We start from the raw sequence: 19393 nt of genomic DNA on the forward strand, positions 1-19393 counted from the left end.
TCTTAATGGTCCCTCTATTCTTAATTGAAATGCAGCTCAAGTTAAATGGAGATTATGGGCGGATACAAAAAAGAATTGTCTTCCCCTTGGTGCTAGAGCAATGGTTTTGATGTTCACACTTTTCACACTTCAGCAGTTGTTTGGATTAAGTGTTATGTTCCTGTTTAACACCCTAGCCGAAGGGAATGGTGTAGGGCAAAAGATTCATTCTTTAGATGCCTTAGTTCTCACTTTGTGAACTTCTGAAAAAAAGAAGACCCTTTTGCAACAAAGTTGAATTAGCACATTCAGGATCAATACATTATTGCAGAATATGTTGTCATAAACTAAAAAAAAAATAAAGAGCACATTAATTTGTTCATCATCTGTTGTACTCACATATTTTAAGTAGATGTCTGAATATAAAAGTATGCATAAGTCACCCCCTTTCTTGATTTGCTAGCTATCTTAGGCTTTTCCACATTTGTTAAACCACAGTTCTATTAATTCCAAGATAACATAGACAAACACTGGGAATTTGGGACTAACAAAACTAGATGACCTCAGGCTGGCAATGGCTGATATATTGCTCGATGATAAGCAATGCAGTCCTGTGCAGTACAAGAAAGTTCTAAGAACAGCTTCTCAAATGTGATATTTCCTGATGCTGGGATGATGAAAGTTGTAGTTCAATGTACCTAGAGGCCATCAGGGTTGGGAGGCTGGTTTAAAAAGACTGAACATGTACCTTACTATTTGATCTACAAGTCCACAAAGCCGTGAATGACAAATTATTTACAATGGTAAAAATTAATACTAATTTAAAACAGTAGACCAATGAAATGAGTGAAAGATAAATATAAGAGTATAGTTCCTACCTCTAACAAGAAAAACCAGGAATGGTGACTCAGGTAGAAAAACAATATGTAGCATCCTCTCTAGGCAGTTAATTCTGCAGCATCATTTTAGTCAAATGATTTAGTCCAATGTTGCAGAGTTGTAACAGATTTATGAAGCCCCAGTGGAAGATGATTTGTATCCCCAGCACTAAATCACGCAGAGTCAGAGCATGGGACACAGGTCTTTGTCCTTTTGATTATTTAACCTTTATTTTTTTTAGCATCTTTAATTATCCTCCGTTCACAGATTAATATGCTAAGGCGCATTACGGTAATCAAATACAGAATCAGGTTTATGGTGAGAAATATTTGGCAGCCTAGACCATTGCAGACTTGATACAGTTTCTTCACCTAGGGCTAATACTAAAACAACGAACAACTTCCAAATTGTAATTAGCCTTTAAATAACACATTCTACATGTCCTGAAAGGAGGGATCTAGATAAATCGTGGCAAGAACAAGAATAAAATGTTGAAGATAAGCATACTGAAGATACTATCCAACAAGACGGACAGCCCCTTTGGTGGCCAAGGGCTGAACTGAGCAGTTTTGGGGGACCCAAATGCTGCAAAATGTATGATTTATATCCTCCCTGGGGGGTGAGGCTTGGTCGTAGGGCTGGTCTTTAGGTGGTAAGCCTATTTTAGGCCTTTTATTATAATTTACATGCTGCCCTGAGTTGTTGGGAGTCAGTCAGCGTATACGTATAAGTTTCCTGGGCCAGAACAGTGGGAAACGAGGGGTTAGCTTTGCAGTCATGGCCCAAGGGGCTCCGAGATCCACTAAATGGAGATTTTGTGGACCACAGTTGCAACCCCCTATTGTACAGTATTGGGTTTTCTGTCTTTTATATATTGAGTCAAGAGATTAAAAAAAAACCCTACCTACATAAAACTACCACAAGATATTATGATCAGCTAAGTCGTTAAAAACTGATATTGCCATTTGCCCCATTTGTATTTTAAAAGCCCTCTGAGTTTATTATACATGAATATATAAACATAAATATATGTACATAAATAGAGAGCCAGTTTGGTGTAGTGGTGAAGGTGGTGGCCTAGAAAGCAGGAGACGGTGAGTTCCAGGCCTTCCTTCGGCATGAAAGTCAGCTGGGTGGCTTTGGGCCAGTCACTCTCCCTCAGCCCAACCCACCTCACAGGGTTGTTGTTGTGGGGAAAAGAGGTGGCAGAAGTATTAGGTACGTTCACCACCTTGAGATATATATCAAAAGGCGGGTAAAAATATCAGCATCAGCCTCATTGGTACAAATTATAAAGGCACATTAATGCAATGCAAATTGGGGGTCCCAAAAAAACTAAGACTGTAGTTCTGTATGCACTTATTATGTGGAGTAAGTTCAGTGGAACAGTGAAGCTTATTTCTGAGTAGGTACACACAGAAACACACCGTCACATTGTTTTTCATGCAACTTATGTTTTTATACAGCTTCTGTTAGGTTGTGTCCTCTGTCAGCCTGCAATAAAATACATTGAAAGTCAGTAAATTAGACTATTCCATCATTTAATAACTGAGAGAAAACGAGCATGACAAGTTGCAACCCCTTTTCAGAACTGTAGATAAAATTAGAGTAATTTTAAATTGTTCTGTCTGGGGAAATTGATGCAGCAGGTCTTATGTCAATGTTCATTCCCATGTAAATCTATGTAGCAATGAATGGCTTCATTTTATCTACAGTTCTGATTTGTGAAAGAGTATTGTTTTATTGCATTCAGGATTATGCATCTGGAGGTGGAGAGACATGAGGAAAAACAATTTGGATTACGCTATGAGCTTTTGAAGGAATGCGGTTAAGAAAATGTCCCTTGTTTACTGGAACAACGGACTTGAGAAAATGGAACTTCTACCAACATGAATTACAATATGTTTCTAGATCCAGTTCAAGATAATGGTTATTACCTTTAGGCAGTTTTCCACAATCTCCAGCTGGTGCCCTAACAGCTGTTCCTATAATCCCAGGCCAACTACCTGCATACTTTATAGCAAACATAGACATGAATAAATCATGATCTGCTGGTCAATTCCTGAATGGCCTGGAATGTGAGGATTTCTGATTTCCAGTTTAAAGCTATCTTTAAAACATGTAGATTTTCTGCTCTGTAATAACTCACATTGATTCAATGCTGGGTGTCCCATTGTATAACTTAGTCTTAGGCAACCATTGGCCATGCTGGCTTGGAATTCTGGGAGCCCATCTTACATATCTGGAGGGCACCATGTTGGGGAAGACTGGAATAGCTCAAGGACTGCAATGAATAATTGTCTCCGTTCCTGTGGTGCTGGTATCATCATCTTCACCATCACCATCACCATGCATCTAACTCTACACCTGTAATGACCTTCCAGGTTCTAGCACAATTCCTGCCAGTCGGAAGTCTGTCCTTGCCTTTTTTATGGAATGCTTCATTTTCTTTTGTCTATCCCATCATCTTTCGTGAGAAAGTGAAGTTTTATTCCATATTCCGTTTTTCTCAGAAAAAACAATTTGCTGAAATTTGGGACTGGACCATCTCTTTTCTTTGGTAGCTGTCATGGACGGCATGAACGGGGAAGATTCTGGCATGGAAGTTCAAGGTTGTCAGGAGGGGGGAAAGACATTCCGGGGCAAGCCCCTCCTCAGCCCGCGAGAGTGTGGGAAGACAAAGAGGATGAGGCTTGCCCCTCCCTAGAGTCTCATGGGTTATAGCATAGGTTTAGTCTGGTGAGATTCTGTCTATTAGGTGCGAGCTAATAAAGGAACTGAACTGTACTGGATGGCCTCATTGCTGTTTTTGGGCTGAACCTGACAGTAGCTCCCATCTAGGGAAATTTACAAGTTACCATTCCACTTGTGATCAGTAATGACTGGGTCTGTATTTCCTAGAATATCCCTAACTGTTCATGTTGATGATATTACCATACTTCAATTTGAATTGTGTTAATTAATGAAGTTTTATTATGCTGAACAAAGGGAGCGAACTTTATTTCTTTCCTTCCTGAGAAAAGCACCTCATAAAATAAAATCATAACAAATAAATGAAAGGGATTCCTTTCTCTTCTCTTTTAAAATGGCACACTGATTTCTTTTTAACTATTCCAAAACTAAGTAACTTCAGATACTTCAAAGGAGAGATTGCAGAACGGAATGTACCTCCAAATTCATCTAGTGGCCAATATAAACATGACAGTGTTAAGAGAATGCTACTCAGCTACAAATGAGCAAGCAATCTTCCCTCCAAAGGCATTTGGAACAAACCACAATGATATCATGTTCCAGACAGGAGATGCAATGGAGGATGACCTGATGCCTGGAGGTTCTCAGGGTCTGAATGACCTTGAAATGAAAAATAAGCTTAGGCTGCATCATAGCAAGTCAAAGTGGCTACGGATTAGAAAACTGATTCCAGAAGCAGTTCATCATTAGCTCTGGATGGAGTTGCAGTCCCCCAAACTGAGCTAACATCCAATTTTGGGGGTCCTGGACCCTTGGCTCCTGCTTAAGAAGCAGGGGGAGGCCTTGGCCAGAAAGACCTTTGCATAGTTACATTTTGTGCATCAGTTGTGGCCTTTTCTGGGACAGGACGCTTTGTCCTATCTTTGTCACCTTGTGTCTGGAGTATTAGAATTCTCTCTATGTAGGGCTACCCTTGAAGACCACTCAGAAGCTGGTTCGTGACCATCCAAGCAGCCACATCACAAGAGCTGCACTGGCTGCCAGTTAATCTTGGGATGCAGTTCAAGGTGCTGGTTATTATATGGTTCAGGGCCTGGATATTCCAAAGCTACCTTCTCCAGGCTGAAACTGCTCATCTAGTAAATTCAGGGCGAGATAACTTGCTAAGGATCCCTCCATCAGTGGAATGTCATCTACAGAAACTCTGTTGCCCAGCCTTCTCAGTGGCAGTCCACATCTTATGGAATAGCCAACCCCAATATATTTGGACTATCCCCTATTTAGTCTTCTGATGAGCAGAGCAAATAAGACTTTTCAGGAGGGCCTTTGTGGGTAAATGAACATTATTCTGTCCCAGGGTGATGTATCTAGTTGTGTTTCTCAGTGCTTAAAAGGTTTCGTTCTGTTTTTAATCCTATGTAACCTGCTTTGAACCTGGCAGGACTGAGCAGCACAGAAAGCAAAGTAAATAAATACATAAATAATAAGCTTTTCCAGTGACAGTATTATAACCAGTGAGGTTTATCCGAGGTGTGATTATTGGTAATTGAATACATAAATAATGATGTCATTGCACAAATGACATAAATTATGTCATCTGTAATTACAAATTATGGAATTCATATCACTTGCCCAAAGATATGTGATGCCCCTTCTTGCCACCCATGCTTCCCTCCCTTTCTATTCTTAGCTGAACTTACTGGGGCAACCAGGAATAAGGGAAGCTGCCTTACTTTCAGTCAATTCATTGGCTCGCGTGGCTCAAAATTATTGGCAATGGCAACCACTCTCCAGATTTGGGGGCCAGAATTTTCTCAGCATCACCTTAGGGATTTCCAAGATTGGTCCCGGCACCTTTGGCATGCAAATCATGTGTTCTGTGGTCCTCCCGATAAATAGAGCTACGTAGATATAGAAATCTTATTCTCTGATACTATCTCATGCAGTGTTTCTCAACCTTAGGAACTTTTAGATGTGTGGACTTCAACTCCCAGAATTCCCTAGCCAGCATGGGGAATTCCCTAGCTGGCTAGTGAATTCTGGGAGTTGAAGTCCACATCTAAAAGTTCCCAAGGCTGAGACACACTGATCTAGTGGCTGTCTGAATTTTTCCACCCTGTTTGTTGTAGCCCTACAAATAAATGATTTCACATGCTATACTTTGTGATAATGGTTACAGTTAGGTCTTTCCACAAGCATCAGAGCTAGCAAGCCATATCTTGGTTTGTTTACGGTCATGCAGAGTCTTCCAGCTAGAACTAGAATAAGCTGGAGAAAGTAGCAGCAAGCAAACCAACAGAAGCTAAGAGCTATATTGCATGTTTAGGCTTGGGTAAATGCATCATCCTGCATTTGGAACACTTCTGTGTTGGAGGACAAGAGGAAGCAATGTTGATTTCTTCATATGGAAATAAAATCTGAGCTGGAAGGGTTGTATTGATATTTACCATGAAAGTGACTATTACGAGCCAATGACAAAACTTTGTACCTCAAACCTGGAAATTAAGAACTTCAGCAACAAAATACCCTTTAACTTCATGTTATACCTTTCATATGTGTGAAAACCTTATTCCTACATAGAGACCATCAACATGTGTTATCATACAGGCCTACTGTATTGTTCAATCAAAACTTTAAAAAGCATTTCCCCCATTCTTGGTCAAAACATTGGTACATTCTTAAATAGGTCTATTTCTTCAGATCAATCTGGGCTTATTCCTAAAAGAAATTCAATGGACCCAATTAGGAGAGCATTAAATATAATATATTACATTAAATATAATAAAACTCCATTAGCTTTGCTACCATTAGATAGCTAAAGTATTTGAAAGAATGGAAAGTATATTTCTCAAAAATGTTATTAGAACTAACTTTATTTCTATAATCAATCATTTATGCTCACTTGCAAAAGCAGTAATTAGCATAAATGAATTGGATATGGAATCTATTTCAAATAAATAGGGGTTACCAAATAATGTTCATTCTCAAATATTTTGTTCAATCTCATAATTGGAGTATAAGCAAAGAATATTAGGAAAAATAAGCATATTCAACATCTTACTATAAAAACAGGACATTGCTTAATTAACTTGTTTGCAGATGATATACTTATTTTTCTTAGGAATCCAGAGACATACAGTATTTCATGTTCAGTTTGAATTAGGTACATTTCAAGCAATGACAGGTTTAGAAGTTATGTTGACTAGCATTGATAAAAAATCACAGAAACAACTTCAACATGTGGATTTTGTTATCTAGGGCTAAACTTTGCAAAAGATTAAAAATGGAATTATAATCCTCTTCTGTGCAAAATTATAGTATGGAACATACTATAAGGCAAGGCTTATACTATATTTCATTATCATTGCTTGGCAGAATAGCAGCAGTTAAAATGACTGTTCAACAAAAAAATCCATTTTTATTTCAGCCACTTGCTCTGTTGCCTATCGTTTGGTTTTGTGTATGGCAAATGTATACTTTATTATGAAAAGCATTGGATCAGACTAGGTCTACAACATAAACAAAAGCATGACAGCAAACATTATTTTAAACATTATTTTGTTATTTTTCAATTAAGACCATTCATATCATTAAAAACTTGAGGAGTAGTACAAATTGAGTTAGCACTGGATTCTTCTTTGGTTACAACAATATAATTCCTTCCTGAAAGTAAGAAATGAATGGCTACTATCTGAAATATATATTTAAAATATTAGAAGTTTGGAAAAGGTAGAATAACTTTTGTGTCCTGATCCATCTCCTCTTCTCACAGTCCTTGGACATTCATAAGAATCAGAATCAATTTGTTCAATACAGAAAGTAAGAAGTAGGACATTTTATAGAATTAGAATTAGAACCATCAATGGCAATTCTGTGACTTCTGAATATACTTTGGAAATTGAATGGATGTTAGTGCCAACCAAAGTTTATTATTGTACACTGCCCAGAGTCACTTTGTGTGAGATTGGTGGCTATATATATTTAATAAATAAATAAATAAATAAACAAGCATCAACTAGCAGTCAGAAGACACCATGAAAACTCCTTAATCTCGCCACACATGGACAAACTGTGAGCATCCTAGACCTAGCTAAATCCAAAAATGCTAGGAAATTCCTGGAAGCTTAACATTCAGACAAATCAGCCATCAAACATAGAAATAAACTATATTTACACACCATTCAAAAGAAACAATAAAAAAGCGAAGAAGGAAACAAAACAAAAAAAAAACAGAACACACCCTCTCCAGCAGCCAACACCCAGATAAGCAGGCATTAACACCAGACAAATCAAGCAGAAAACAATAAGCTAATCAAGGAACTAAGTACCAAGGAGAAAACCACACCCTCACCAGTACTGGCAGGGCAAGCTACTGTATATAAACAGAGAGGAAACCCCACGCTCACTCGCACTGATGATGTTACCTAGTTGGGTAATGAAATGTCTGCAAGCAAACAACCAAGTTCAGACAGCATCAAAGACTCTACTTGGAAAATCACCCAACAATCTTTTAAAATGAATCTTGAAGTAGGCTTATTGTTTGTGTTTTCTAATGCAAACAGATCTATCCAGAATAAGAAATGAATTCATCTTTATAGTTAGTTGTTAGATTTGTTGTTGCTGATCACTGGAAAATTAAAGTATATTTTTGTTGGATTAAAAATGTGTGAAATTACATTGGCCAAAAAATTAAATGAACAACAAGGGACTTTGAAAAGGTTTATAGTAACAGACAAATTCAGTCAAACGTAATATTAGATAAATTATAGCATTTTTATTTCTGTACAAATATCATTTTGAACATAACGTTGGATATAGATAATTAAAATGTGTTATTTCTACTGAAGAATATATGTATTTATATATGTCGATGTATGTGTGAATGTATGTGTATGTATGTTTTTTCAATATGCTACTGGGCTTCATTATTTTTTAAAATTCTGTATTGTTATTGATAGTTTTTATTCCAGTTTGCTGGGGGAATTGCCTTGCAAAATGGTCATTTCAACAACATTTTTCTAAAACAGAAGAGACTCTATATTGAATTGTGGTGATCTGCTGACAGTATATCTAACCCTGTATTGCAGATACCGGCGTGTACCAGCTCTTCAGGCTGTCTTGTAGGACTCTCACATCCTTACCTGGAGATGCTGGGGATTGAAAGTGACTTTCCTTTATGTAAAACATCTGACTGATACAATTAAAGGGGGAAAAAGGCTGGCAACATGGCAAACCTCCAGGCCAGTATTGGTCAAACGATACTAAATGATCAAGGTTCCTTCTGCTGCCTGCAGAATCGCCCTATCTTTCTAAATCATTAATAACATAAGCGGCATGGCTGCAAAAAATGGCATGCCTTTCATATATAAATGCTATCCTGTAATATCTAGAAATCTTATCTTGTGATGTGATTAGGCCATGTATATCTCCCTGTTTCTGCTCCATGTTGGTTACTCTGGGCTGGGACAGCGAAGCTCAGTGACTGGGCTCACACATCACGCTAAATCAGTCTGTTTAATGCTAGATTACTGAGTAAGTCATAATGGCTGGGGTCTCACGATACATTAAAGCAAAACCAAGCCCATATCATAGTGTGGCTTAGCACTGTGGGTGAATAAAACCACACTGTGGCTCAGTTCTAGCCATATACGAATGCCACTCACACAGTATCTAGGAACTGGTTTTGGCTATAGTCCTACATCAGTTTCTTAACTCAATCCTTCCCCAAGTTGGGGGTTTGGGGGGGTTAAATTTCATGTTCGATCCCAGCAGTGCTTATTTTTTATTTATATTCCTCTGTAATTAGAACTCAGCTCTGACATTCAGTGGGAATTACTCTTGATGCAGGTGGTTACCAAATTTACAAATTAGCATGGTCTGATCTTGACTGCCACAAGTTCAGCATTCTGACTGCACCAATGCTTATTCTGCACATAGGGAATTCATCTAAATCCCCCCAGGGTAAGTACCCAGTTTCATGAGCAACTAGGATCTTGAATATGTGGAGATTAATTATGGAGTTGGCATATGTAATTCAAATTCAAGTTCCCTTTTTCACAAGGGTTCAAGAGTCTACTATTTTATATCCCCCTAATAAAACAGCCTGGCACCTTTCATTTCCCAGACCATCACCTATTTCCACATCTGCTTTGTACACAAGTCTGGTTGCTCACTGTTTTGTCTCTGTGCTGCTTTCACTTTGACTTTCAATCTGCATTCATTCTGGCTTTTCATTTCTGTTTCATGAAATCTAATGGTGCTTTGGCAGACAATTAAAGGATATATTCTCAGTGGCATTAGATTTAGTCCATCAAAACTAGATTAATTTTCAGGCCTGAGAAATCCCAGGAATGATAAGCAGGAAAAGAGGCACAGCCAATCCAAAGAACATGAGCTCTAGAAAGCAAACTGTATTAGTGTATAAGCTACAGCATATTGCATTTGAGATAAATAGTTGAAAGGGTACATGTGAACCTGAATAACAGAGGAACAAGCGTCTATGAGAAGTATCCAGATATGGAAATACAATTGGTTGAAACTCTGTAAACTTCTCTGCCGTGTGTAAAAGGTGTCACTTTGAGAACTGATTAACAACGTCCACCAGATGCATTCCAGTTTTTCTGCTGGACATAAAAAGTCTGTGGTTAAGTACAGGTGATCCCCAGTTTAAGAATGAGTTCTGTTCCCAAGGTCTGTCCTTAGGTCGAATTTGCATGTAAGTCGAAACAGTATTATTGTATAATACTGTGTAAGTAGCATTGTGTAATGAACTCGAACCATTGTGTATTGAACTCGAATCATTGTGTATTTAACTTGAAATTTGCTACAATAGGCTCCGGTTTTAATTATGGGTCATCTGTAGCCCGGGCGTTCTTAACCCTGGGACTATCTGTACAGAGAGCTACACACAGGATCACAGAGAAGTGGGCAGGTGTCAGTTATGTGTTTACATATTTCCTTGCTCCTTCCTGCTTTACAAATGCTACACACTAGTATAGATCTGCAACAGGTTCTGTTGCTTGCTTGTTTCTCTGCTGCCATGCTAATTTTAAAAAAGAAATCTGTGGAGCTAGATAGACAGAGCTCTGCCTTCATATAAAACAGCTTGCTTCATTCTAGAACATTTTGCTGGCTGCCAATTTTTGTCAAAAAATTGTGTTAGTATCTCATGCTAGTACAGGACACTTCTTTAGGTCTTCCACTTGTAGCTTGTCTGTGTGTTAGGCAGTTAGTGGAATCTCTAGATTCCCTTTATCACTAACCTGCTTTAATGATGGAGTACTGAAGAAGCTGTAGGGTACAAAGTTACCCACCAATGCTCACTGAGTGACTTGGGCCAGTCTCCCTTTCTCAGACCAACCTACCTCATAGGGTTGTTGTTTTGAAGAAAAATAGTGCGCTACACATGCCTTGACTTCCAGGATGAAAGGCACAATAGAAATCTAAGAACAACAAAAATGCTAAGCTATAAACCATGCCACGATAGGTTCAAATGTTGCATTAAGCCAACACCAAATAAAACAGGTTATTCAGTGTGTGAACCCACTTAGCATGATATGAGTTCATGCTAACCTGCTTTTTGTGCACTTCCTCCAAAAGTGCACTCTATCTTTCCATGCAGGAGCTTCACACTGCCGTGGCAGATGTCCTTGGCACCCTGGCATTTCAGGTTGGGCAATTGCTTTGGCGGCTGCAGCAGCCTTTGCCTGCCCAGAAAAAGGAGGTAAGACTTCCTTGCGAAGACCACTTGTCATCGCAGTCCCTTCTATATTTCTATAACTATCCTGCAACCCCGTTTTACAGATTGGAGGTAGATTGATGAAAGGCTGACTGGCCTAAAGCTCTTAACAGTAGAAGACCTAAAAGTGACATTCTGGCCATGTGGACTTCATGCTTTTAGTAATGTCTTGTCTGTTTATATTGCCTTCCTTCCTCCTCCAACCTTTAATTAAGAGATTTGAAGATCCTGAAAGTGTATTTTTGTACACCCGGCTGGATAAAGTTATGGCTAATAGCGGTTCAGTTCTGTGTACCATTTTTCATAGCAGGCTTTGTGCTCCTCTTGCTAATTTCAAGGGGCGTGCGCCTCGCCTGTGTGTCTGCAAAGAACAGAAATCAGCCATGGAGCAGCTGCCCCCAATGAGGGAAAAGGAGAGGAATTAACGTGAAGGAACAGAGCAACACCTGTTACTGTGGTCCTAAAACAGGAAAGATTGAATATGGGCAAAGTATTCCCAAACATGTTCAGTTCTGGACTGAAAACCGGAAAGTGTCGCTTAGACAGATGCCTCTGTTCGCTGGTGGCTGAAAACCGCACGGAGCAAACGTTTGAGTGCGGGATTGCGCTTGTGCATCCACCTTCCAGCAGGTCCATCATCCCCTGGTTTAAAAATCTGTTCCTGTTACAGGTGCTTCGCCAACTGCAGGACCGCCTTTCGCGTACGCACACCGACAGCAGAAGACTGGGAAGCATAATCGCGCAAGGTGTAGCAAATCAACTTCGCAACCGCAGATGGCCCTCGGGCTGGGAGCGTCTCCGCCACGACCTTCGTCCCGGGGACCTCTCACCAGCGCAACGAGGGAGTCGCGGTCTTGGGCTCGCGCCCGCTTTCGCAGCCAGAATCGCCCGCTTACAATAGCAACGAAGCAGAGCGACAGCCAGCAGGAAAACGCACCCAGCCCTCCTCACCCTCACCGCCGAGAAGAAGGCGGGGGAACCTCGGTGCGCAGGCCCCTCCCCACCGGTGCGTGCTGAGCGCAGGCCCAGCTGGCTTCAGCAGGCGGGCAGGAGCCGAGACCAGTGCGAGGGGACGCGCGAGGCAGCCGGCCGCGACCGCGACCGCGGAAGGGAGCCTTTTCTGGAGCTGGATACGGCCGTCCGGGCAGGGCCGCGAGGGAAGGGCGCCGGGGAGGAGCCGGAGCGCGGAGGAGGAGCCGCTGCAGCCCCAGCCTGCGTGCGTCAGGTCCTGCAGGCAACTCGGCAAAGTTCAGGGAAGACAGGAAAGCGGCGCCTTTGAGGCGACAGAACAGGCGAGCCCAGCCCACCCGGAGCGAGGTGGGGGGCTTTCCCAGTCCTCGCCGGGGAGCGTGCGAAGGCATCTCCCGGGGAAAAGTTTCTGGCGTGGCCGGGAGCGAGCGGCTGAGCTGAAGAAGCGGGTCCCATGGAGGGACGGGAGCTGCAGGAACAGCCGCCCGAGCCGGAGGGACGCCAAGGCGTGCAGCCCTGAGCGGTGGCGCACGGCTCCTCGGTCTCCATGGGCGCGGGCGGCGTGCCTTAGGAGGCAGGCGGGTGCCCGCCTCGGCGCCGTCATGGCCAAATGGCTGAACAAGTACTTTAGCCTGGGCAACAACAAGACCAAGAGCCCTCCGCAGCCGCCCCGGCCGGACTATCGGGACAAGCGGAACGGAACGGCGGTAGCGGGCGGCGGAGGGCATCACAACCACAACCACCATCACCACCACCACCACCACCACCACACGTCGCCGTGCTTCCCACGCCACGACACCAGCGACCTGCTTCGCGCCTACCGCGCGCAGAAGGAACGCGACTTCGAGGACCCTTACAGCGGGCCGGGCTCGTCGCTGCGCAAACTAAGGGCGCTCTGCCGCGCCGAGTATTGCGCGCCCGAGGAGCTGCTGGTCGAGTCGGCCGGTCCCAAGCCCTTCTCGTCCTCGTCCTGCTGCGGCGGCAGCGGGGTGGGTAGCGGCGGCAGCAGCAGCGCCGCCGTCGCCTCCGCCCCCACCCCCTCGGTGGCCTCCGCTTCGCCTCAGCTCTTCCGCAGTCACAGCGAGCGCCGAGCCGCCACCCCGCCCGACTCCGCGGCGGTCAAGTACATTTCCCCCAAGCACCGGCTAATCAAAATAGAGAGCAATGAAGGTTGTAAGGGCGGCAGCGGCGTTCCCATCACCTGGAGCCCGCCGGGAATTGGCGGAGCCGGGCAGAAGAAGCTCAACAAGTGTGGCGAACAAGTGGAGGGCGGCGGTGGCGGCGTCTCCTGCGCCAAGAAGGAAAAAGTAAGTGCCCCTCTCCCTACTCCTGTATTTTTGCGGAGGAGTGAAAACGAAGAGAGCGAGCGAGCGAGCCTTTTCGTTCTCACGTTTGGTTCTCACGTGCACGATGAATTGCTGATTTTGCTACCTCTGAGGTTCCTTCCCAGGGGCATATGTAGGATTTCTTCCGACGCGCTGGATTGCAGTGCAATTGTTGGTTGATGTCTGGATGCATGGACTTTAATTATATTTGAGGATGCTAGGATTTTCGTATTTTGCTTACACTAGTGGCTAATTTACACTTGCCTGATCTTCACTTTCAGACTGTAACATCTCCCGGCTGAAGTGTTTATAATGCAGCCCTTTATGACTAGTGTTTGGATGAGCAAACCGCTGTTCAGAAGCATTATTTTTAAGGTGGTATGAAAGTTTATTCTGTGTCATTAAATCTTCTCAGGCTTGTTTGATCTCCCTTTTCCCATCATTACATTGTTGGCATATTTGTGTGAGAGCCAGTTTGGTGTAGTGGCTAAGGCACCAGTTAGAAACCGGGAGACGGTGAGTTCTAGTCCCACCTTGGGCACAAAGCCAGCTGGGTGACCTTGGGCCAGTCCCCCTCTCTCAGCCCTAGGAAGCAGGCAATGGCAAACTACTTCTGAAATTCTTGCCAAGAAAACTGCAGGGTCTTGTCCAGGCAGCCTCCAGGAGACAACACTGACTCAAAGGGACCCCACAAAAAAAAAAAAATCAAAAAAAATTGTGTGAATCATCCTGTGCATCCGACTTTCAGGTTTAACCCAAACTACAGCATGCATATTTGGTCTGGTAGGCAGTATGCTGGGAAATAGTGATACGGTTCAGCAGACTGGATGGAAAAGACAGATGGAGAATAAGGCTGAGGACGGGAGTGAGTGTGAACTGGTTAGGGCCAGCTATTGCAACACTGGTAGTTGCTTGAACCAACTGTGTCTCCTGCATGCAAAACGAGCCTATAACAGTCCTTTCTTGGTGGAGGTGTGGATTCCTGAAAAGTGTTTGTGTGGGTGTGTATGTTTGGACTTAGCCCTTATTGCATTCAAGGAGTGGAGTGCATGATGCTATGTATGTGCTTATCCCATGGTATTCACACACACACACACACACACGTTGCCTAAGTTATGTCAAGAGACGGTGACTTTTCCAAGGGCATCCTCTGAGCTTCATGGCTGAATCACGGTGTGAACCCTGGCCTTCCGAAGCAAATCTCTGCTATGCTGGGCCTACTTCTGTCTAGAGATAAATACATGCAGGGTGTGTGTGTGTGAACTTTGCCAGCTTACAGGTGTTGGACAGAGGTTTGTGCTTCTCTTACAAAGCCTGAATAAGAACCAATTCTTAACGGAGACCCACTGATTAAGCCAAATTTTGTGCCCCCACATATCCTCCTTTAGTATGCATTACACAGTTACCTGAACTAATAATTGTTAAATGTTAATATAGGTCTATTGAAGAAGTCCTCTTTCTGATGTAGATGCTACCTTCATTTGTTCCTCACAGGAGAGAATACTTTCAAGTATTTCTTTTTCTCTGCTGGGGAAACAGTTAACAACAGAGCTTCTGAGAGGCAGGTACCGAAGTGAACTCTTGAACCAAACTCCAAATATTTTAGACTCACAACTCCTTCCCTTTTTTTTGATGGACGCACTCTGTGTTGCTGTATCTGTCTTTAGACATGCCAGTTATGATTGGTTAGACTTGGATTTGGAACTTTCTATCCATTCTCATATCCCATGAGATGCTGGATTCTAATGTTCCTATTTGAAACCTTAAAAGTGGGCACCATTCAAATTTTTAGACTTTTCTGTTATACAAGAACAAATTGCTTGGTGACTCAGCTGCTTTATATCTGGCCAACTGAGAGTCCACATGACTTGCTGCAATTGTGGCAAGAGTATGCAACAGATAGTGGTTGTATTTTCAGATCTCTAAAAGAGAAAAGATGCTTTAATCCCTCAGATAAAGCACTAGGGAAACAGGGTTTGTTTATACTGCAATAACCTGAGTCATATGCAAAATAGTTCTAACTGCTTGAGTCAGTATAGATGCTACGTTAAGGGATTTTCTTTTTTTAAGGAGTAAACATCCAAGCATTTTCAGAGTCAATCTGCTGTTGCATGGTTTTTAATTTTTATATAAAATGTTTGTGTCAGCAGTTTGTCGGAAAGGTAAAAACATGTTTTAATCCATGCGGGTTTTAATTTTAACTCTTATATGTAATACATTATACTGTCGACAAATATTTTAGAATTAGCAGTTTGTTCAGGTGGAATGTTCATCTGTTCCCAGGTTTTTGACATTCTTCAGATTCGACATTTTTGAGAAATGCTTGTGTTCCAACAGGGGGAGATTCATGGCCTATCAGATGCTTTTGGAGCAGATCATCTTGTAGATAATTCTGAAGTTAAAACAGATTTCATCACTGCTTGACCAAGATCCAAAGAGCAGTTTTAAGCCATGGCTTCTGCATATCCATTCTTTTACAACATTTATTTCTTCAAAAACAGATATTCTGCCTTCAGGGGAACACTTTCCACATAGGCCTAAATGGAGAGATGTTGCTGCTGCATGTCTGCTGTGGGTTACTGGAGTGCTGCCCTGAGGATTTTGGAGAAGGTTCTTTGACTTGTGCTCCATTCTTTCCAGCTGCTGGCCAACCTGTTGAGCAAGAGAAGACCTCATATTGGGCCCTCTTGTGATTTTTCTTAAGGGGCACTCTAACAAGGATAAATATAGTTTTATTTTTAATTTAATAATTAAGTTAATTTTAATTTGGTGAGAATATAGAAAATTAGAACAAAATTCCTTTTTAAATTAATTTTATTAAAAGTTTTTACATAGCTAAAAGACAAATACAGAAGTATATAAAGAAAAGAGAGAAAAGAGAAAAGAATACAGTTAAAGAAAGAAAAAGATAGTTAAAGAAGTGACTTTGCCCTTCTTTACAGCAATTACAAATTCATTATCCCTCCTCCCTCCTTAACATTACAGTAATCCCTTCAGTCCCTTATTCAATCTTTTTTCAATCATCAAATCCAGAAATCACCATTTCACTTTTTTCCATTTTCAGAAAATTAGAACAGAATTCCTAACCAGTTACCCAGGAAAGTGGTGAGCTCCCCTTTGCTGGATATATTCAAGTGGGGGCTAGGTAGTTATCCATCAAAGAGATTTTAATTTGGATTCTTGCACAGAGAAGACATTGGATTTAGTGACCTCAAGCCATATCTATGTTATGTTGGATGTTAAGGTACAGCTAAAGTTTTTAAGGTATTTGATTTTCATGTACTTGGTAGATTTATCTTCAGCCTTTCTTCCAGAAGCTTAAGTACATAGTACTCCCTTCTCCAATTTTTTTTCCCCCAGAAGACTAATCCTGTAAGGTAATTTGGGCTGGAATACTATAGAGAGAGAGAAATTCAAAGTCTCCTAACAACCTATCTTGGTGCAGGTTGCCCCCTTTGCTTTGTTAATCTGACCTATCTAAAATATAGAGCACATGTGTGAAAATAATCCTCCTCCTCCTTGATGTTGCTGAGTTAACGGAGCAAGAAAATTTGTTTGGATCTGGATGCATGTAATATTTTTGTTGTGGCCTTATTTGCAATTATTTATACTTGCCTAAATGAATGAAATCAGCAGATTGTATGAGTATCCAAAAGAAGTAATTAAGCTGAATGAAATATTGCCAGAAGATGTCTAACTCTTCCCCCTGTTCCTGCATTGGTGTCCTCTTTTTTCTTTCTTACTACTCCCTCAGAATGTAACCACTGGTTTCCAAAATACCCTCTTCTGTAGCTGACCACTGCAAAGGATATTTTAGAATGGATGAACAAGTTATCCTTCACTTATGTATATTTGTCTTTTTTGGACCTCTTACAAACTAATTCCTGCTATACTTCTGTGGAATTCTGTATAGCACCACTTGAAAAAAAAAACATGAGACCATCAAAGAATAGAAAAGACCTATTCTTTAAAAAAAAAAAAAAAAGGAAAAGAAAACCTTGTCATGTAATCCCAGTGTGGGCTTTTTTCAAGGAATGGTACTAATCTGTGTAGGTCTCTGTATTCTGGTCCTCATAGGCAACCAAGGCAGTTCTCTGGGACAGTACTGATATTTCATGATCCTACTTTTGATCAGGACAGGTACATAGACACTCTGAAAGTAGGTTATGCTAAGATGCATGTATGAAGCTGTGTTATTTAGAATGAGGTGATGGTCCGGGCTAATCCTGGTTCTGACTTCTCTGGTTTCTAATAGGCAGTTGGAAACTGGTCGTCTGCACAGCCGTGTGAGACTCTTCTGCAAGGGATGAATTGGAGTCCTTTGGCAGAGGCAGCTGCTATTTTCCATCACTTTGATTTTTTTTTTAAATATAGGAATAAAGGACACTTAGCCTCTTACATTTTTCAGAAAGATTCAGGTAGATGTAAACATGTGGACTGTGTACATAGTCCCTTAATTATATCCAGAATAGGAGACAGAATAAAGTGCAGAGAAGCAGATCGTGATAAGTCTGGTAGAAATACATGGAAATAGGAGAAGGGGGAAAAATTCACAGAGGTAAGGTAGAGATCAAAGTTTAAAGGGCTATTAGCAGTTGCAACATATTTATGCTTCTGAGCTTTTCAGTGCAAAGGGACAGTATCAGAGCAAGTTAGTGCTAGAGGCATAAATAGAAAAACGTCTGCTTTGCTCAGAAGTATTTTTACATAATTACCAAATGTTGAAATCACCTCTAGATCTATGACTTTGGTGTCTGCCCTGTACTCAGTAGGGTTGGAGACCTCGCCGAAGCTGTGAGTTGGCTACCCTTGGTATATTAAGAAAGAAAGGTAGAGTGAGAAGCTATTTCCCTACATAGGAACTGTCAATCTAAAACAGTGGTTTTGATCCCTAGAAACACTAGTGTTCTGTAGGAGACTGTGGTGAATTATTCAATAAGGTTTTTTTCTTTTAAAATCAAACGTTGCAATTCTTATTTCATCTCATTGCCGTCAACATTTTTTTTTTCATGGAGCTTTCCATTGGCCTGTCTCATATTCTCAGATATCCTGTAAATTCCACAGCAGATTACCTAACCATATGTATCAGGACTACAGTTTTCAGAAACTCTTCACCCTGAATTTTTTGTGTTTTAGATACTGGAAATGGCAATTGGATCTGGGACTGTTGGCAGAAACTATATTTTTTAGGGGATGCATATATTGATATATATTTAAGTGTACCTTCTTTCTTATATTCTCTGACCCTTAAACTGAAAATAGCTGCATATTTTTCAGTATCATGATGCCACACACCACTTACCAGCTTAGTTCTGTATTCTGCCAAAGTTCTGAATATTTTTCAAGGGTAGCCTCACACAGAACACATTGCAGTAGGTTAGTTGTGATGCAGCCCAGGCTTGGAAAACTGTTTCCAGATTATATCAGCTCTGTAATCCTGTACTGGAGTACCTAAACCTGTGCTTTTTGCTACCACTGGAAATTTAGTGACAGAAGTATTTGCAGATTGCAAAGTTATATTTTCTTCAGAGAGGGAGCAACTCTTACTAGAGCAAGTTAATTCCAGTCTGCAAATCTACTGACCAATGGCACAAGTTTGAGGTGGATTGGGGGGTGAGGGGGTGCTGCTGTGTGAATATACAGTATGAATATATTTTCAGCTTGTTCATCTTTATCTAGTCTGTGCCTTGGTATTTGGCGACATGCAGCAGTAGAGTTAAATGATGACAGCATTATGAAGTACTTCATTGCAAAACACCATATAACTCTCTCAGTGGCTTCACGGAAATGGGGAAAAAAAAATATAAGAGTC

General features: G+C 41.4%; 1 protein-coding gene and 1 pseudogene across 1 annotated transcript in view; both read left to right on the forward strand.

The window, feature by feature from the left end:
- The first annotated feature begins 5035 nt into the window (after window positions 1–5035).
- LOC112540722 (U4 spliceosomal RNA) lies at window positions 5036–5158 on the forward strand (annotated as a pseudogene).
- Window positions 5159–12311: 7153 nt separating this feature from the next.
- Window positions 12312–19393, forward strand: part of SHB (SH2 domain containing adaptor protein B) — a 142197-nt gene continuing 135115 nt past the window's right edge. Inside the window, exon 1 of the mRNA XM_088129830.1 lies at window positions 12312–13563. Within this exon, the coding sequence (XP_087985956.1) occupies window positions 12859–13563 (705 nt within the window). The 5' untranslated portion in view covers window positions 12312–12858. The remainder of the gene's footprint in view (window positions 13564–19393) is intronic.

The sequence above is a fragment of the Python bivittatus genome, unplaced genomic scaffold (assembly GCF_059951505.1).
Source record: "Python bivittatus isolate LINGU-HERP-01145 unplaced genomic scaffold, Pbiv_v1 ctg000850_np1212, whole genome shotgun sequence".
Classification (NCBI taxonomy): Eukaryota; Metazoa; Chordata; class Lepidosauria; order Squamata; family Pythonidae; genus Python; species Python bivittatus.